The sequence below is a fragment of the Gopherus evgoodei genome, chromosome 3, assembly GCF_007399415.2.
Source record: "Gopherus evgoodei ecotype Sinaloan lineage chromosome 3, rGopEvg1_v1.p, whole genome shotgun sequence".
Taxonomy (NCBI): Eukaryota; Metazoa; Chordata; order Testudines; family Testudinidae; genus Gopherus; species Gopherus evgoodei.
In genome coordinates, this window is record NC_044324.1 from 177,013,051 (window position 1) to 177,026,573 (window position 13,523).

A 13,523-nucleotide genomic window follows, 5' to 3' on the forward strand; every position below is an offset into this window, starting at 1 on the left:
AATTAGTTTGGAGGATACATATAAAATCTGTATTTATGTCATTGTTACTATACTAGTATTTTTTTTGCTAATAAAAATACCAAAATTTGTGGGACACCACTTTAAACAACATATTGGAAATTGCTAGTATAGTAAGCGTTTCCTGATACATGAATGCCATTTCTGCCTCCAGTTCATCTTCCATGTTGTCATCTGAGTGCCATTCACAATTTGTAGAGAAGATGTCCATGTTTGCCACCATTTGCTAGAATTTTATTATTTAATTGACTTTTCTCTGGCATTTCAGTCTAGTGTCTGAGCACCTCATGTATGTTAATGAGTTTTTCTTCATATCATTATGAAGTAGGCAGGCATTATCCCCATTTTACAGATTAGGAAACTCAGGTACAAAAAGGTGAAGTGACTTGCCCAATCCTCTGGCAGCACTGGGAATGGAACCCCGAGTTCCTTACACCCAGTCCAGTGCCTTCACTGGAAGACACTATGATTCCTCTACCAAGAGGCAGGTATATTGGCCAGAAAGCAAACCCAGATCAACTGACTATATTAACAACAGTAGCAGAAATAGAAATGCTTCTATTCACCCTATTTTTCCACTGCAGAGCACAAGGAACTCTTATTGGTTATTACAACCATTATTTGTATCCTGCAGTGGAAGAATAGGACCCTTGATGTTATCCATGCAGCTTTGTCTTTTTTTTTAATATCTTGTCCTATTACTCAGTCTTGCAGTCATCCCTTCTCCGGACGCTTTGCATCTCTCCTTGGTAGAAGTCCCGTCTACTTATACGTTGTCCTGACCCTGTGCTTCCTTTTGGAATGTAGGTGAAAGAAAAGACAACCGCGCCCCCTTTTAAAATCTGTGTTAATCCTAAACTTATTGTTTTTTCATGACACCATAAATCCCCCTACACACTTTAATTACCATGAATTAAAGTATTTCTTGAATTCATTTTTACACTCTGTATGTTACACTGTCACCATCTTTAAAATATTCTCTCCACCCTACATCAAGGGTCCATCTATGTAGGGATAAAAACCCTGCAGCTGCTGGCCTAGAACAGCTGACTTGGGCTCACGGGGCTTGGGCTGTGGGGGCTAAAGTAGGGTGATCAGATGTCCTGATTTTATAGGGACATTCCCGATGTTTGGGTCTTTTTCTTGTATAGGCTCCTATTATCCACCACTCCCGTCCCAATTTTTCACACTTGCTGTCTGGTCACCCTAGGCTAAACATCGCTGCATAGAAGTTCAGGGTCCCAGAACATGGGCTCCAGCCCAAGGCTGAAAGTCTACACAGCAATTTTCAGCCGTGGAGCCTGAACCCCACAAGCCTGAGTCAGCATTATCTGGGCTGCATGTAAACTCTCTTGAGAATTCAGCTTTCGTGTCTCTACTTAAAAGTAGGCCAGATCAGTGCATTCCCGATTACGTGTGTGTTGATCGAAATTCTTTTTCTCTTTGCTTGTTATACATGCCCTCCTTGAACTTCTTAGACAGTTCTTCTAAGAGAACTTCTTAATTTGTTTCTCTTTAATTTCCCTTGTATATTCTGGCTGATAAATTCTGCTTCCCAATGTTATAATCAGATATAATCCTATCTTCAGACTATTTTTGCCCAATCACTTTAGCTGCAGAAAGTATTCTACTTGTCTACCTTCCTATATCCAGCCTCAGGCCTCAGACTCAGGAAATCATCTTTATTCAGGAACGGTGCTTAATCACATACTCAAAATTAAGCATGGGTTAAAGTCCTAAATAAGGATGAGGCATGTGTTCAAGTGCTTTCCTGAAGTCTTAATTATGAAGATTTTTCTCAAAAGAGGCCGGATAAACAAACCAGGAATACAGTTTGTTTAATGGTTATAAAGAATCTCTTTCAAGTTTAAAAAAACTTTTTTTTTTACATTTTTGGGGCTCTATTACTTTTTTTTTTGAATTGCAGTACTCATGAAATTAAGTATAAGCAATGCAGCGGACAAGCACTTTGCAAAGTTTGCAAGTTTCCCTGTGCAACTCTATCGTGCATCTCAATCCCAACATGCAGTAATTTTTCAGTTTCAGAACAGCGCACCCCTCAGTAGATACTGCAAAATGGTGGGGATTTGTGCAATATTGTTTTGGTTCATTAATTCCAGTTAGAGAAGAGAGTCAGACCATCAAATTCATTTTATTTGAGACATAATCCAAATTTAGATCGTGCTGTCTAGAGTTGCATTAAAAGCCCTGTAATTACTGTTCTACTTGTTCTTGATCTCATCAAATTCTGTCAGGATCTTACAACTGCTTAACTTGATTGTATCCATTTTTGACTTGTGAATTACTTATACAGAACCATCAGTATAGCCCGGTGGTTGCTTTCAGTCAAGTTTCTGTCCCTACTTGTTGAAGTTTTCTTCTGTATCGTGTCTTGTGAGCATCTGAATGTTTCTGCTCACTGCTGCATAATCCCTGTTACTTTATTCATTCTATTTTCTTGCTTTAGATAGTCTCTATTTTTTGAAATGCAGAAATGCTTCATTTGAGGTCCATGTGTTTCATCTCTTCCATGTTTTCTTCCTAGTGATATTAAATACATAAAGAGTACAAAGTACCATTTTAGAGTGATCTCTCTTCCCTCATTTTAGGTTCATGCCAAACATTTGCTAGTTTCAATGCTCTGTGATGTGTCCTGGATTATTCCTGGGTGACCAGATGTTTGTTTTCTTCATTTGAGATGAAGCCTGAATTTTAAACAAGGTAGATGGTAATCTGAGTTGATATCTAGATTTTATAGTGTTTTTCTCAGGTGAGAGATCTAGTTTTCTCTCTTTTCTGCACAATGATATAATAAATGAGGTTTCCGTGGAGCTGATCAAAAGAAGTCCCATTGTATTTTCCCTTGCTGTGATGGGGAAACAAAGCATTTGCAAGGATAAGATGATTCTCAGAGCGGAGCTTAATGAGTCGATCTCCTAAATTGTTGATTTTACCTTCTTTCATTGCAACACTCTGATCAACAACCTCTTTCGTCACTTCAGCACTGAAATCTCTTGCTCTGAGCAGCACACAGTGTTTGACATAGTATCAATGAGTTCCCCTGCCTAGCTGTAGAAATCTTCAACCTCACCAATCTGTGCTGCTTTTTTGTAGGTCATTTAAGATGAAAATCTGTGTACTTCTGAATGACAACACATCCTCATGTCCCCGTTTAATTTAATTGTTAATCTAGGCACTGGTTTGAAAGGATTTCACATCTAGGTGTAGATTTCTACCATTTCCCTTTGGAATGGTAATTGTAAGACGTCCAAGGGAGTCTACTAGGAAAATGATTTTTCTAATCTTATTTTCACAGGTTCACTTACCTGGCACAGGTAGAGCATTTAAAATGTTTATACGTAACATAATAAATAGTTAGATGTTATCTGATATATTAAGTCGTTCTGTGTCTCTGCATAGCCTTTGTGTTCCCTTAAATTATAATAGTTCTTATTGACCTCACCATCACACTAGCTTAGACAGGGTTTGTCAACGATAAATTAATCTGTTTCTGGATTCAGTTGTAATTTCTGTATCTGCTGAAGCTATTTCTTTTTTCTTTTGCGGGGCCAGTGCAACATTCTGGACCATTTTCCTTATTTCCGGGAACAAATGCCAGCCTGATTAAGATCTACATTCATTTAAAACCAGGAACGAGACATAGAGCCAAACAGCAAGGCTGGAACATGAAGAAGGATCCTAATCGAGATTAATATTTTCCTGAACAGTCTGCCAGCTGAATCATGGTCTAATTAAACAGCCCAGATTTAGTGAGTTTACATTTAAGTGTTAGCAGACTCTAGGATGAGTAAAGCTGAAATGATTTTGAATCTTTTCTCTAAATGGGAAGTTAAATTATAGTAATTCAATTAAAAATCATTTAAAAATCTTTCAAGTTAAATCAAAGTCTTCAAAGAGATTGTAATAGCTGTTTGTGACCATATCTCTCTGCTATTTGTTCTCACCTCATTTCCTGTGACATACTTTTATATCTCCCAAGGCACAGCTGCCCAAACTGTGGCCCATGAACCACTGGCTGTCTGCAGAGTACACGCGGGTGGCCCTTGGAGAGTTGGCTGGTCACTTTGTTTTCCACTGCCAAATCGATGTAAAAGACAGCAAAAAATACATTGCTACTATTACTTTTCCATGTAAGCAATAGCTCTGTGTACCCCAGGGATGCTATATGATTACCAATGGGAAAGGAGGGGAACCGCAAGACAATCCCTCTCTTAAGATGTAGTCCACACTGTAAAAAAGTTTGAGACCCTGGGGTGTAACAGCTATGTCATGTCACAGATTCTGATTCGCTTTCCACCTTCATTTTTTCTGTCTGTGGTTTTTTTTTCTTCTCATAATCAAATTCAGTGAGGGAAAAAATGTACAGGCAGCAAGCATTCATAAAGTCATATGGCCAGAATGTAATCTGAGCTGCACTGTTACAGATCTACAGGATCACCACTGATTTCAATGAAAGCCTTCCACTCCTCTGAGGAAAATATTACAAAACCCATATATCAATGCAGACTGCCACCCATCCCTTTGAAATTCAAACTTCACATCTGCTGCATAAAACAAAGATCTACCCAGTTAGGAATAATCTGGAGAATTTTCTAGAGGGTAGAATTGGCAAACATTTAGTGCCAATTTCTAGAATATTATGGCCTCTTTTTGCTCCTCTGTTGGCACAGAGTGGCTGGAGAACAGACAGATTTGGCAAGCTGAATTTCTCTGACATGGAAGAGCTCTCAGTTGGCACAGAGCCAGAATACCCAGCTCCTACACCAGCCGCTAAGCATAGCACTGGCAGAGGGCATGGTGGGGCATAGTCTGCACACACTGTGATTTAGCAATCCATGGTTGATGGACAGTTCCTTGGGGACTGTTATTAGCCAGCAGAGTTTAGAGCAGCGCCCACATTGCTCTAAAACTCCATTAGGAATAGCCCAAGCCCAACCAGAGAATCAGGGATCTGTAATTAGAAACTTGGCACAGCAGAGAACCTGGCTTTTGAAATGCAGTGTAAATGTTTGCAAAGAAATCACTTTAAACAGAGTCCAGTGGATGATCAAGAAGTGTTTGTTTATGAATGTTGAATTCAGTAGAGCACTCCATGTTTACACCAGTATAATTAAGATCAGAACCTGCGTGTGTGTGTGTGTGTGTGTGTGTGTAATTAAGATCAGAACCTCTGTGTGTGTTGTATAATTAAGATCAGAACCTGTGTGTGTGTGTGTGTGTGTGTGTGTGTGTGTGTGGTGTTCTGTACTCAGGGATTTACCTTTCATTGTCCCAGGTAAATAGTATTAACTAACTGGTTCTATACTAATACTAAAGAGGGGAAAGTTGAAGTTGTTGTTACAAAAGTAGCAAAAAAGGCAGATGTGGGTGATGGGAACAGTGGAAAAATTTTACGGATTTTCCTTTTTAAATTTTTTAATCCTTACTCCCTCCTTTTTATACTTTGTTATTGTTTTTCACTTTTAATTTTTTTAGACCTGACTACCTTGGTGCACGGTATCTAATCTCAGCAGTGTGTGCATAACATGTGTAACTGCATACTTCTTAGGGCATGTATTCTCTGAGACCTAGAATTATTAAACATGTAAAACCCCCATACGACTCCATTATATGTAATTAACAGATAAACTGTCATCAGAATCAGTAATACGTGCTAAATGATCCAAACTTGTATATAATTGTCTGTTTCAGAGCAAGAGCTATAACTATTTTGTTGTTTTTTTTAGTTTGCAGCTTTCTTTCAAGATGGAACATTAACCTTTCTTTGTTAACCTCTTATCTATCTGTGTGTGTAATGTTTTTTTCACATTGTCTTTTAAGTAAGAGCTGTATTTCCCACATGCTGAAATTATCTGAGAAAACATGAATTAGTGGAAAATATGTACCTTATCTCTAGGATTCTAGTTCAAGTTCCTGGGCCTAATCCTGTAATTGTTACTCACTTGAGTAACTTTTACTCAAACAAATAGTCCAGTTAAAGCTAATGGAGCCACATGCTTCAACAAAAATTACTTTGATAGGTAAGAGTTGCAAAAATTAAACTCATGGCACACAGCCTGATAGACTATCAAATTTATTTCAGCATAAACTTTCATGAGCTACAGCTCACTTCTTCGGAAAGCTCATGCTGAAATAAATTTGTTAGTCTCTAAGGTGCTACAAGTACTCCAGTTCTTTTTGCGGATACAGACTAACACGGCTGCTACTCTGAAACCTGCTAGACTGTTATCTTCTGTAGGATAAAACTGACAAATCAGGTGCTGTGTCAGCCATCAGGTATGTGATGCTGCTTAATATAAGAGAAGAAATAATTATATAAGTGTATTTTGGCTACAGGAAGAAGTTTCACTTAAACATCATTCCATCTGAAAAAAGAGCTTTGCTAAATAGTCAAAAATTAAAATCAAAACTACAATGCTATGAAAATGGGTTTTATATTTAATGGGCCTCTTGAGGAAATACTCTTAAAATGCCATGGACTCAATACCCCACAATCAACCCTAGTGTAAGCTTAACAACTTCACTGATTTCCTTGAGTGTGCACCCATCTGCCATAGTGTTACCTGTGGTCCATTCTCTTAACTGAATAGGCAGTAAGGCCACAATTTGATTGAGTTAACCCTCATGATAAATACTGTATAAGGCTGTGGTATTTGATCAAGCTCTCTTAAGATGATGCACCAATCTGTGTGTTGGTAACTGGAGGGGAGTGCCGATGGCTACTCTCTTTCAACACACCTTTGACAACTGTCCTGGAGATCCAGCTGGTCTCCCCACATAATCAAAGAATGCTTGCACACTAAGGCCTACCATATGTCGGGTTAGAAGCCCGGGCAACACCACTCATTCTACCTCAGAGAGTTAGAGGGTGTCCCAGATCAACCTCCCATCAGTCTTCTGGTGATGATGGTGTTGATATATGTTACAGAAGAAAAAACATTTCTCCCCCCCTTCATCTCCCAGCTGCTGGGGAGCAAGGGAGAAAAAGTGGCTAGTAGGTCCCTGTGCTAAGTATTGAGTTGCCTTAAGTCTCAATCCTGTTAGAAGATATAAGAAAGCAACTAAGAGCTAACACAGACAAAAAAAATGGGAAATTATTATTATGTAACAAATTTCATTTCAGAAACCATATCCAGGCAATTTAGGAGAATGACTTTTTGACTTCTAGGGAAGGATAATCAATTGCAAATGATGTGCCCCATGCCCATCATTGCCCTCAGGATAACATATTAGGTTCTCTCACCTTTACATACTCTGAACCACTTCTTTCGTGGACCACCTTTTCCCCACCCCAAAGCTCCCATTATTTATCTCTGCGGTATTTATAGTTAAAGGAAATAGTCATAGGATTAGGACTACACATTTAAAAGACATCCATTTTGACGCAATGCGTTGGCTTCTTGATTACATCTCCTTGCTTTATATCTGTACTGTCTGGGGCTTTACATTTGTTTGGACTGAATCTCCCTTTGTTGCCTGCAGCTTTCACTGCTCAAATCTTTCTAGGTCACTTGGCAGTTCAGTTTGGTTCCTCCTATGTGCTTTGGTTAGATCTCCTATTCAAATCTGATAACAACTGGCAGAGATAGATATAGAGTAGCTAGGCAAGATGCAGAGAGGCATTTGGTTTGTTTGCTGATTTTTTAAAAAGTTTAATTGGCAGAAGTAACTCTATAGGATCCAAACTTTCTGGGTGGGCTACATCTAGCAGGATATGTCGGTGTTACGAGGCAGAGACCAGGAGCGGCGCCAGGGTTTTTGGCGCCCTAGGCGGGGGTCCTTCCGTGCTCCCGGTCGGCGGCAATTCTGCGACGGGGGGGTCCTTCCGCGCTCCCGGTCTTCGGGGCACTTCAGCAGCGGGTCCCGGAGCGAGTGAAGGACCCGCCCCAGAAGTGCCACCGAAGACCAGAGTGCAGAAGGACCCCCCGCTGCCAAATTGCCGCCGAAGACCCAGAGCGCGGAAGGACCCCCCACCGCCGAATTGCCACCCCCCCAAATCCTAGCGTCCTAGGTCGCCTAAATGGAAGTGCCAGCCCTGGCAGAGACAGCTCCAAGCGCCACCCGTATGTGTTCTGCAGACCACAGTTTGAGAACCACTTCATTAAAATCTATGTAAGGATGACAGACTGGGAGGGAAATTTCCTTGCTAGCCCATGAGGGAGGAAGAAGAAGTCACGTGCACACACACGTCTTCTTTGTGTCAGCCAGTGTGACAGACCAATGGCTCTGTTTTTCTGATCAATGGCATCTCGGTCTGTAACCATGGAGATTGCCATGGATTGGTGCCACACTTTTTGAAGGGAGTCATTCTTACAGACCTAGCAATATGGGCTGTGACTGAGAGGGACTCTGCCCTTTCATTACTATAGTGTCTATGTAGCTAGAAAATGACTATATGAAATTATTTATGAAGTTGCATAGATAGTTTTTAACTTTTTTTGATATACATAAACTTAGCACCTTCACAGATGGCAATTCCATGTGTATAATTACCCAAGGAGACCCAAATATTTTCCTGAAGGTCAATATAGAAATAAGTGGATACTTATCTAGCTTATCCCTAAAACAATATGGAAAATACTATGTAAATCCATCAATTATGGTACGGTTACTTACTACAGTGCGAGTTACAGTCCAGAGCAGTTACACTGTAATTCAACATTCTGGCACACTGAACTGAAAACTGATGTCGCTCCTTTGTTTTATAGACTCAATGCACATAGAGGATGTTGAAGCAGTTCAGAAACTTCAGGATGTTTTACATGAGGCTCTACAGGATTACGAGGCTGGGCAGCATATGGAAGACCCACGCCGAGCTGGCAAGATGCTGATGACTCTCCCACTTCTGAGGCAAACCTCCACTAAGGCCGTGCAGCATTTCTACAACATCAAACTGGAAGGCAAAGTCCCCATGCACAAACTTTTTTTGGAAATGCTGGAGGCCAAGGTCTGACTAAAGCATCATGGGCCTTCCCATCATGCTTATTGAAAAAAAGGGAAAATAAACAGGATAATAATGGCAAAGAAACTTAGTGTTTAATTAAGGAAAAAAATGACTGCACTGATATTTAGCAGCAAGACTGTGAAGCAGCTTTCAACTCTTTTTTCTGTGTCTATCTGATGCAGTTTTCCTTTTTCCTTTTCTGTTTTCCTTTTCTGTTCTTTTATTTCTTCCTTTTCCTTTTTTTCTCCCTTTGCTGCTGAACTTTTTAAAAGAGGTCTCTAATTGAAGAGAGATGGAAGCCAGGCCTGCCAAAGGATGGAAATCCATAATATGGATGCCAGTGAACTTATTATGAACTATAATGTCCCCAATGACAAAGGAATCAAAGAAAGAACCATCATACCTTGCAGTACAGTACAACACGGCCAACTGACTGAATGCAGTATTAGATTTCATAGGAGCAGTCTCTAATTAGACAACTAAGGAACGATGCATCGGCTGCTTCTTATCATTGCATTTTCCATCTAGATCAGTTACAGCCATTTGATTCCTTAATTGTTTTTTCAAGTCTTCCAGATATTTCTTAGGTTAGCTACAATGTAACTTTTTCAGGGAATAGTTTAAGCTTTATTCATTCATGCAATACTAAAGAGAGAGAAAAAATACTGCATTTTTGTGCTGGCTTGAACAATGATGAACAATAATGAAGGACAAATGAATCCTGAAGGAAGATTTTTTTTAAATGTTTCGTTTCTTCTTACTAATGGAGATTTTTTTGTACCAGCTTTACCACTTTTCAGCCATTTATTAATGTGGGAATTTATCTTACTAAAGCAATAGTTGAAGGGAAGGTGCATATTATCACGGATGCAATTTATGTTGTGTGCCAGTCTGGTCCAAAACATCCAGTTTCTTAACATGAGCTCCAGTTTCTAACTAAATGTTCACTGACACAAAGGATTAGATTACACCTACAGTATATCTGAGTAGTCTAATGTCAAGTACAAATCTATAAAGATGGTAAGAGAGTGTGACTGTACAAATGTACAGTTGCTACATGATTTCTAACTGATTCAGTTGTAAATGAATGGGATACTGCCTGTTACTTGCAAAATTATAACAGTCTCACACAAAGACCTGTGAACCAATACTAGCTTAGAGGCAATAAGGCAAATGCCAATGTTTGCAAAATTAAGAAATCAGAGTAGTAGACTTCTGACCAAATTCAAGAATTTAACACTTCTACACTTTATTAATTTAGACTTTATTTTGTAAATTGCAATTTTTAACAAGTAGCTAAATCAATATATGTGCTTTTCAACCAGTATTGTCACAGCATGAAAGTCAGTCAGTTTCAAGACTGTTAAGAGGTGTAATCTAATGTATAGGCCAATTAGATGCCCCCAGAAAACTACAGTCGCTAAATAACCAATAAACAATAACCTCCATCAAATGCTATACCAATGTACCAGTGTTAGTAGCTGCTCCCTGTACTATGTGAACATCCTTATTCTATGTACACAGATGTAATTAAAATTGTAATCCTAACAAACAAAAGAAATGTAGTTCAGCTTTTCAGTGTTTCATGTTTGCTGTGCTTGTCTGAATTTTTATGTTGCATTCAAAGACTGTTGTCTTGTTCTTCTCGTGGTGTTTGGATTCTTGTGGTGTGTGCTTATAGACACAGGGTAGAATTAGAGACAATATTGGATGTACAATTCCTCAGGAGATTACAGTAGTATATTCTATTCCTTACTGGTAATAAGGTTCTTCCTAGTAATAATTAAGAGATCAAAACTCCAAACAAGTACTCATTATGAACAGATACACATTGAAATCATAATATTTTCAAAACAAGGGATAATTTCTGTAATAGTTTATTATAGAATACCAATGTATAGCTTAGAAATAAAACTTTGACTATTTCAAGATTATAGATAAGTCTAATTTTTAAATGCTGTAAATATAGCTTTTATTCAATCATCTCTCAGATGTTGTTATTAACTCGCTCTGTGTTGTTGCAAAACTTTTTTGGTGCGGACAAGTTTCCAAAACTATTGCTACTTTGTGTGCTTTAAACAGATACAGTAGGCTGATGGTGCATCAGCCTTGTGCTAGAAAATACTGTGTATCGAACATTAGCTATATGGGACTATATTGTAGATTGTGTTTTCTCAGTAGAGAAGTGACTGTAGTGTGATTCTAGATAAATCATCATTAGCAATTCATTCAGATGGTCAATAACTTGAAATTTATAGCTGTGATAGGAGTTCAGAAATTGGCACATCCCTTTTAAAAATGACAAAAAAAATACAACTCCTGGGAAAAAAGGTGCTGATTCTATAAGATTATTTATATATGTAAGAGTGCAAAAATAAAAAAGTTTATTTTCCAGATAGTTTGCGCAGGGTTTAAGTTACTACTGTTCAATTACAGTATATATATAAAAATATATAATATAAATATTGTTTTTGCTGTATCACATTAAAGAACTTGGGCTTCAGGGTCAAAAGCCAATCAACTAAAAATACAAAACCACACAAAAATGGAGATGTGTTAAAGGCACATGGTGCAAACATCAGTTTTCATTTTTAGTGATTTTTTAGAAATGCAAAAGAACAAGTGTCTCAAGACTGTAAAAACTTTAACTGAAATATGGCTAAAAGAACTGCACAGGCTTTATAATAATGTTCATCCTAAACCTAGCTGGAGGAGAGTTCTTTCAAGACCACTTACTTAATGTGAAGTGTTGGGAAAATTTCAAAAGGTGTCTGTTTAGCCATAATGATTTAATTTCTATTTTTTGCTTCTTTTTTTTATTTTTTTCTTATTTAAAGAATATGATTGTGTGACTCCCAGAAGTTACACATTTCTTTCAATCAGATCAGATTGTTGTATTTATTCCACTATTTTGCATTTAAATGATAACATAAAAAAGATATAAAAAATTAAAACTGCTATTTTTCTTATAGAAGAGAAAATGGGTGTTGGTGATTGTATTTTAATTATTTAAGCGTCTCTGTTTACCTGCCTAAGAAAACATTTTATGGCAATCTTATCGTGCAAAGATCGCAAAAGGACAAAAAAAAAATTAAACTGCTTATAATAATCCAGGAGTTGCATAATAGCCAGTAGTAAAATAACCATGTCTATAGCTGTAGATGGCTTCACATCTGTAAAGCAATCAACTGTATATTTTTGTGATGTGTATCATACCGTGTGCTCCAACCAATGTCCATTTGTGTAAATGTATTTATTTTATATTGTATATATTGTTAAATGCAAAAAGGAGATATGATTCTGTAACTCCAATCAGTTCAGATGTGTAACTCAAATGATTATGCCTTTCAGGATGATGGTAGAGCAATATTAAACAAGCTTCCACTTTTGATTGCTTTTATTTTATTTTTTGTGTTGTGGTTTTGTTTTTTGTTTTTCGTTTTTGTTATAAGAGGGAAACAAATCAATAAGCATTACTTTTTGTTACTTCCATTCAAAGAGTAGCAAGCATTATCCCTTTTCCCTTAAAGTAGAGTACAAGCATAAATAAATGCTATATAAAGTCTTGTCAAAATGAATTCCAGTGTGGTACAAGACATTTTGCATACTCTTAAATATGCAAAATGTCTCATAGCACATTAGAATTCATTCTGACAAGCCTTTATATAGCACTTATTTAATCTTAAAGCATCTCCCCATCAACCTGCATTACTCAAAATCATTGCCTCTCTGTCAATGTCATAAAAGAAAACTTTCCCACTATTTTAAGATCATATTAATACCATCTAGAAGTACTTATTTGATTTCTCCATCAACAACTAAATCCATCGTTCATTTCCTATGGAGGGGACTCCTTTTACATGTTCTGGGTTTGTTTCTTTGTTTGTTTGTTTAAAAAATATATATTATTTGAACCAGCTTTTATGAATGGAAGTAAATAGTCCATGGGAGCAATAATATAGATTGGTGTTAATGAAGAGCTCTGATAAGTCTTCAAGATCCAAAGGGGTTAAACAGCTTGGTTTAAAACTGACAGTAAATAGCCTCTCAGCCTTTTACAGTCTGAAAGGTTATAGCCCTTATTGCACAGGGTCAACCTGTGTTTCCTGTGGACCCTTCTGGAGCCATCACAGAAGTGCTAATGTGTGCTTTTCTTGCTTTTTTAGCCTATCTTCTTGATAGTATTTTGTCATTGTATGTGCCCAACATATTTCTCACCTTCAGTGCTGGCCATTCTCTGGAGACTTTGGCTGATGACACAAAGGCTACTCAACTGAATGGTATTCAGGGACAAGAATTGTTTCAGCCATTAAGACAAGCTATCAGGATAGCTCTTGGTATTTTTGTATTGTGCAATCTTTTAAGAAGTAATATGCCATTGAAAGACAAGGGAAGGGGGAAATGGTACCTTCTACATTTTTAAACAATTCTAGGAAATTTCTCCTTGAATAAAGGAACGACAGAAAGAAATCAAAATATTTTTAAGGGTGACACAGTATATAAAACTTTTCCTGGCTTGGCTTTTATTATTTGATTTTTG

The 13,523-nt window shown here is 37.7% G+C and overlaps 1 protein-coding gene across 8 annotated transcripts in view; it reads left to right on the top strand.

Annotated features, from left to right (window-relative positions):
• Positions 1-13,523, top strand: part of ESRRG (estrogen related receptor gamma) — a 509,353-nt gene that overhangs the window by 479,167 nt on the left and 16,663 nt on the right. For 7 of the 8 annotated variants that reach the window (XM_030557498.1, XM_030557499.1, XM_030557495.1 and 4 more), the window contains one exon: positions 8,748-12,354. In XM_030557498.1, the coding sequence (XP_030413358.1) occupies positions 8,748-8,992 (245 nt within the window). In that variant the 3' untranslated portion in view covers positions 8,993-12,354. Of the gene's footprint in view, positions 1-8,747; positions 12,355-12,546; positions 12,551-13,523 lie in introns of those variants that run through there. The other variant, XR_003999716.1, reaches the window with a different exon arrangement.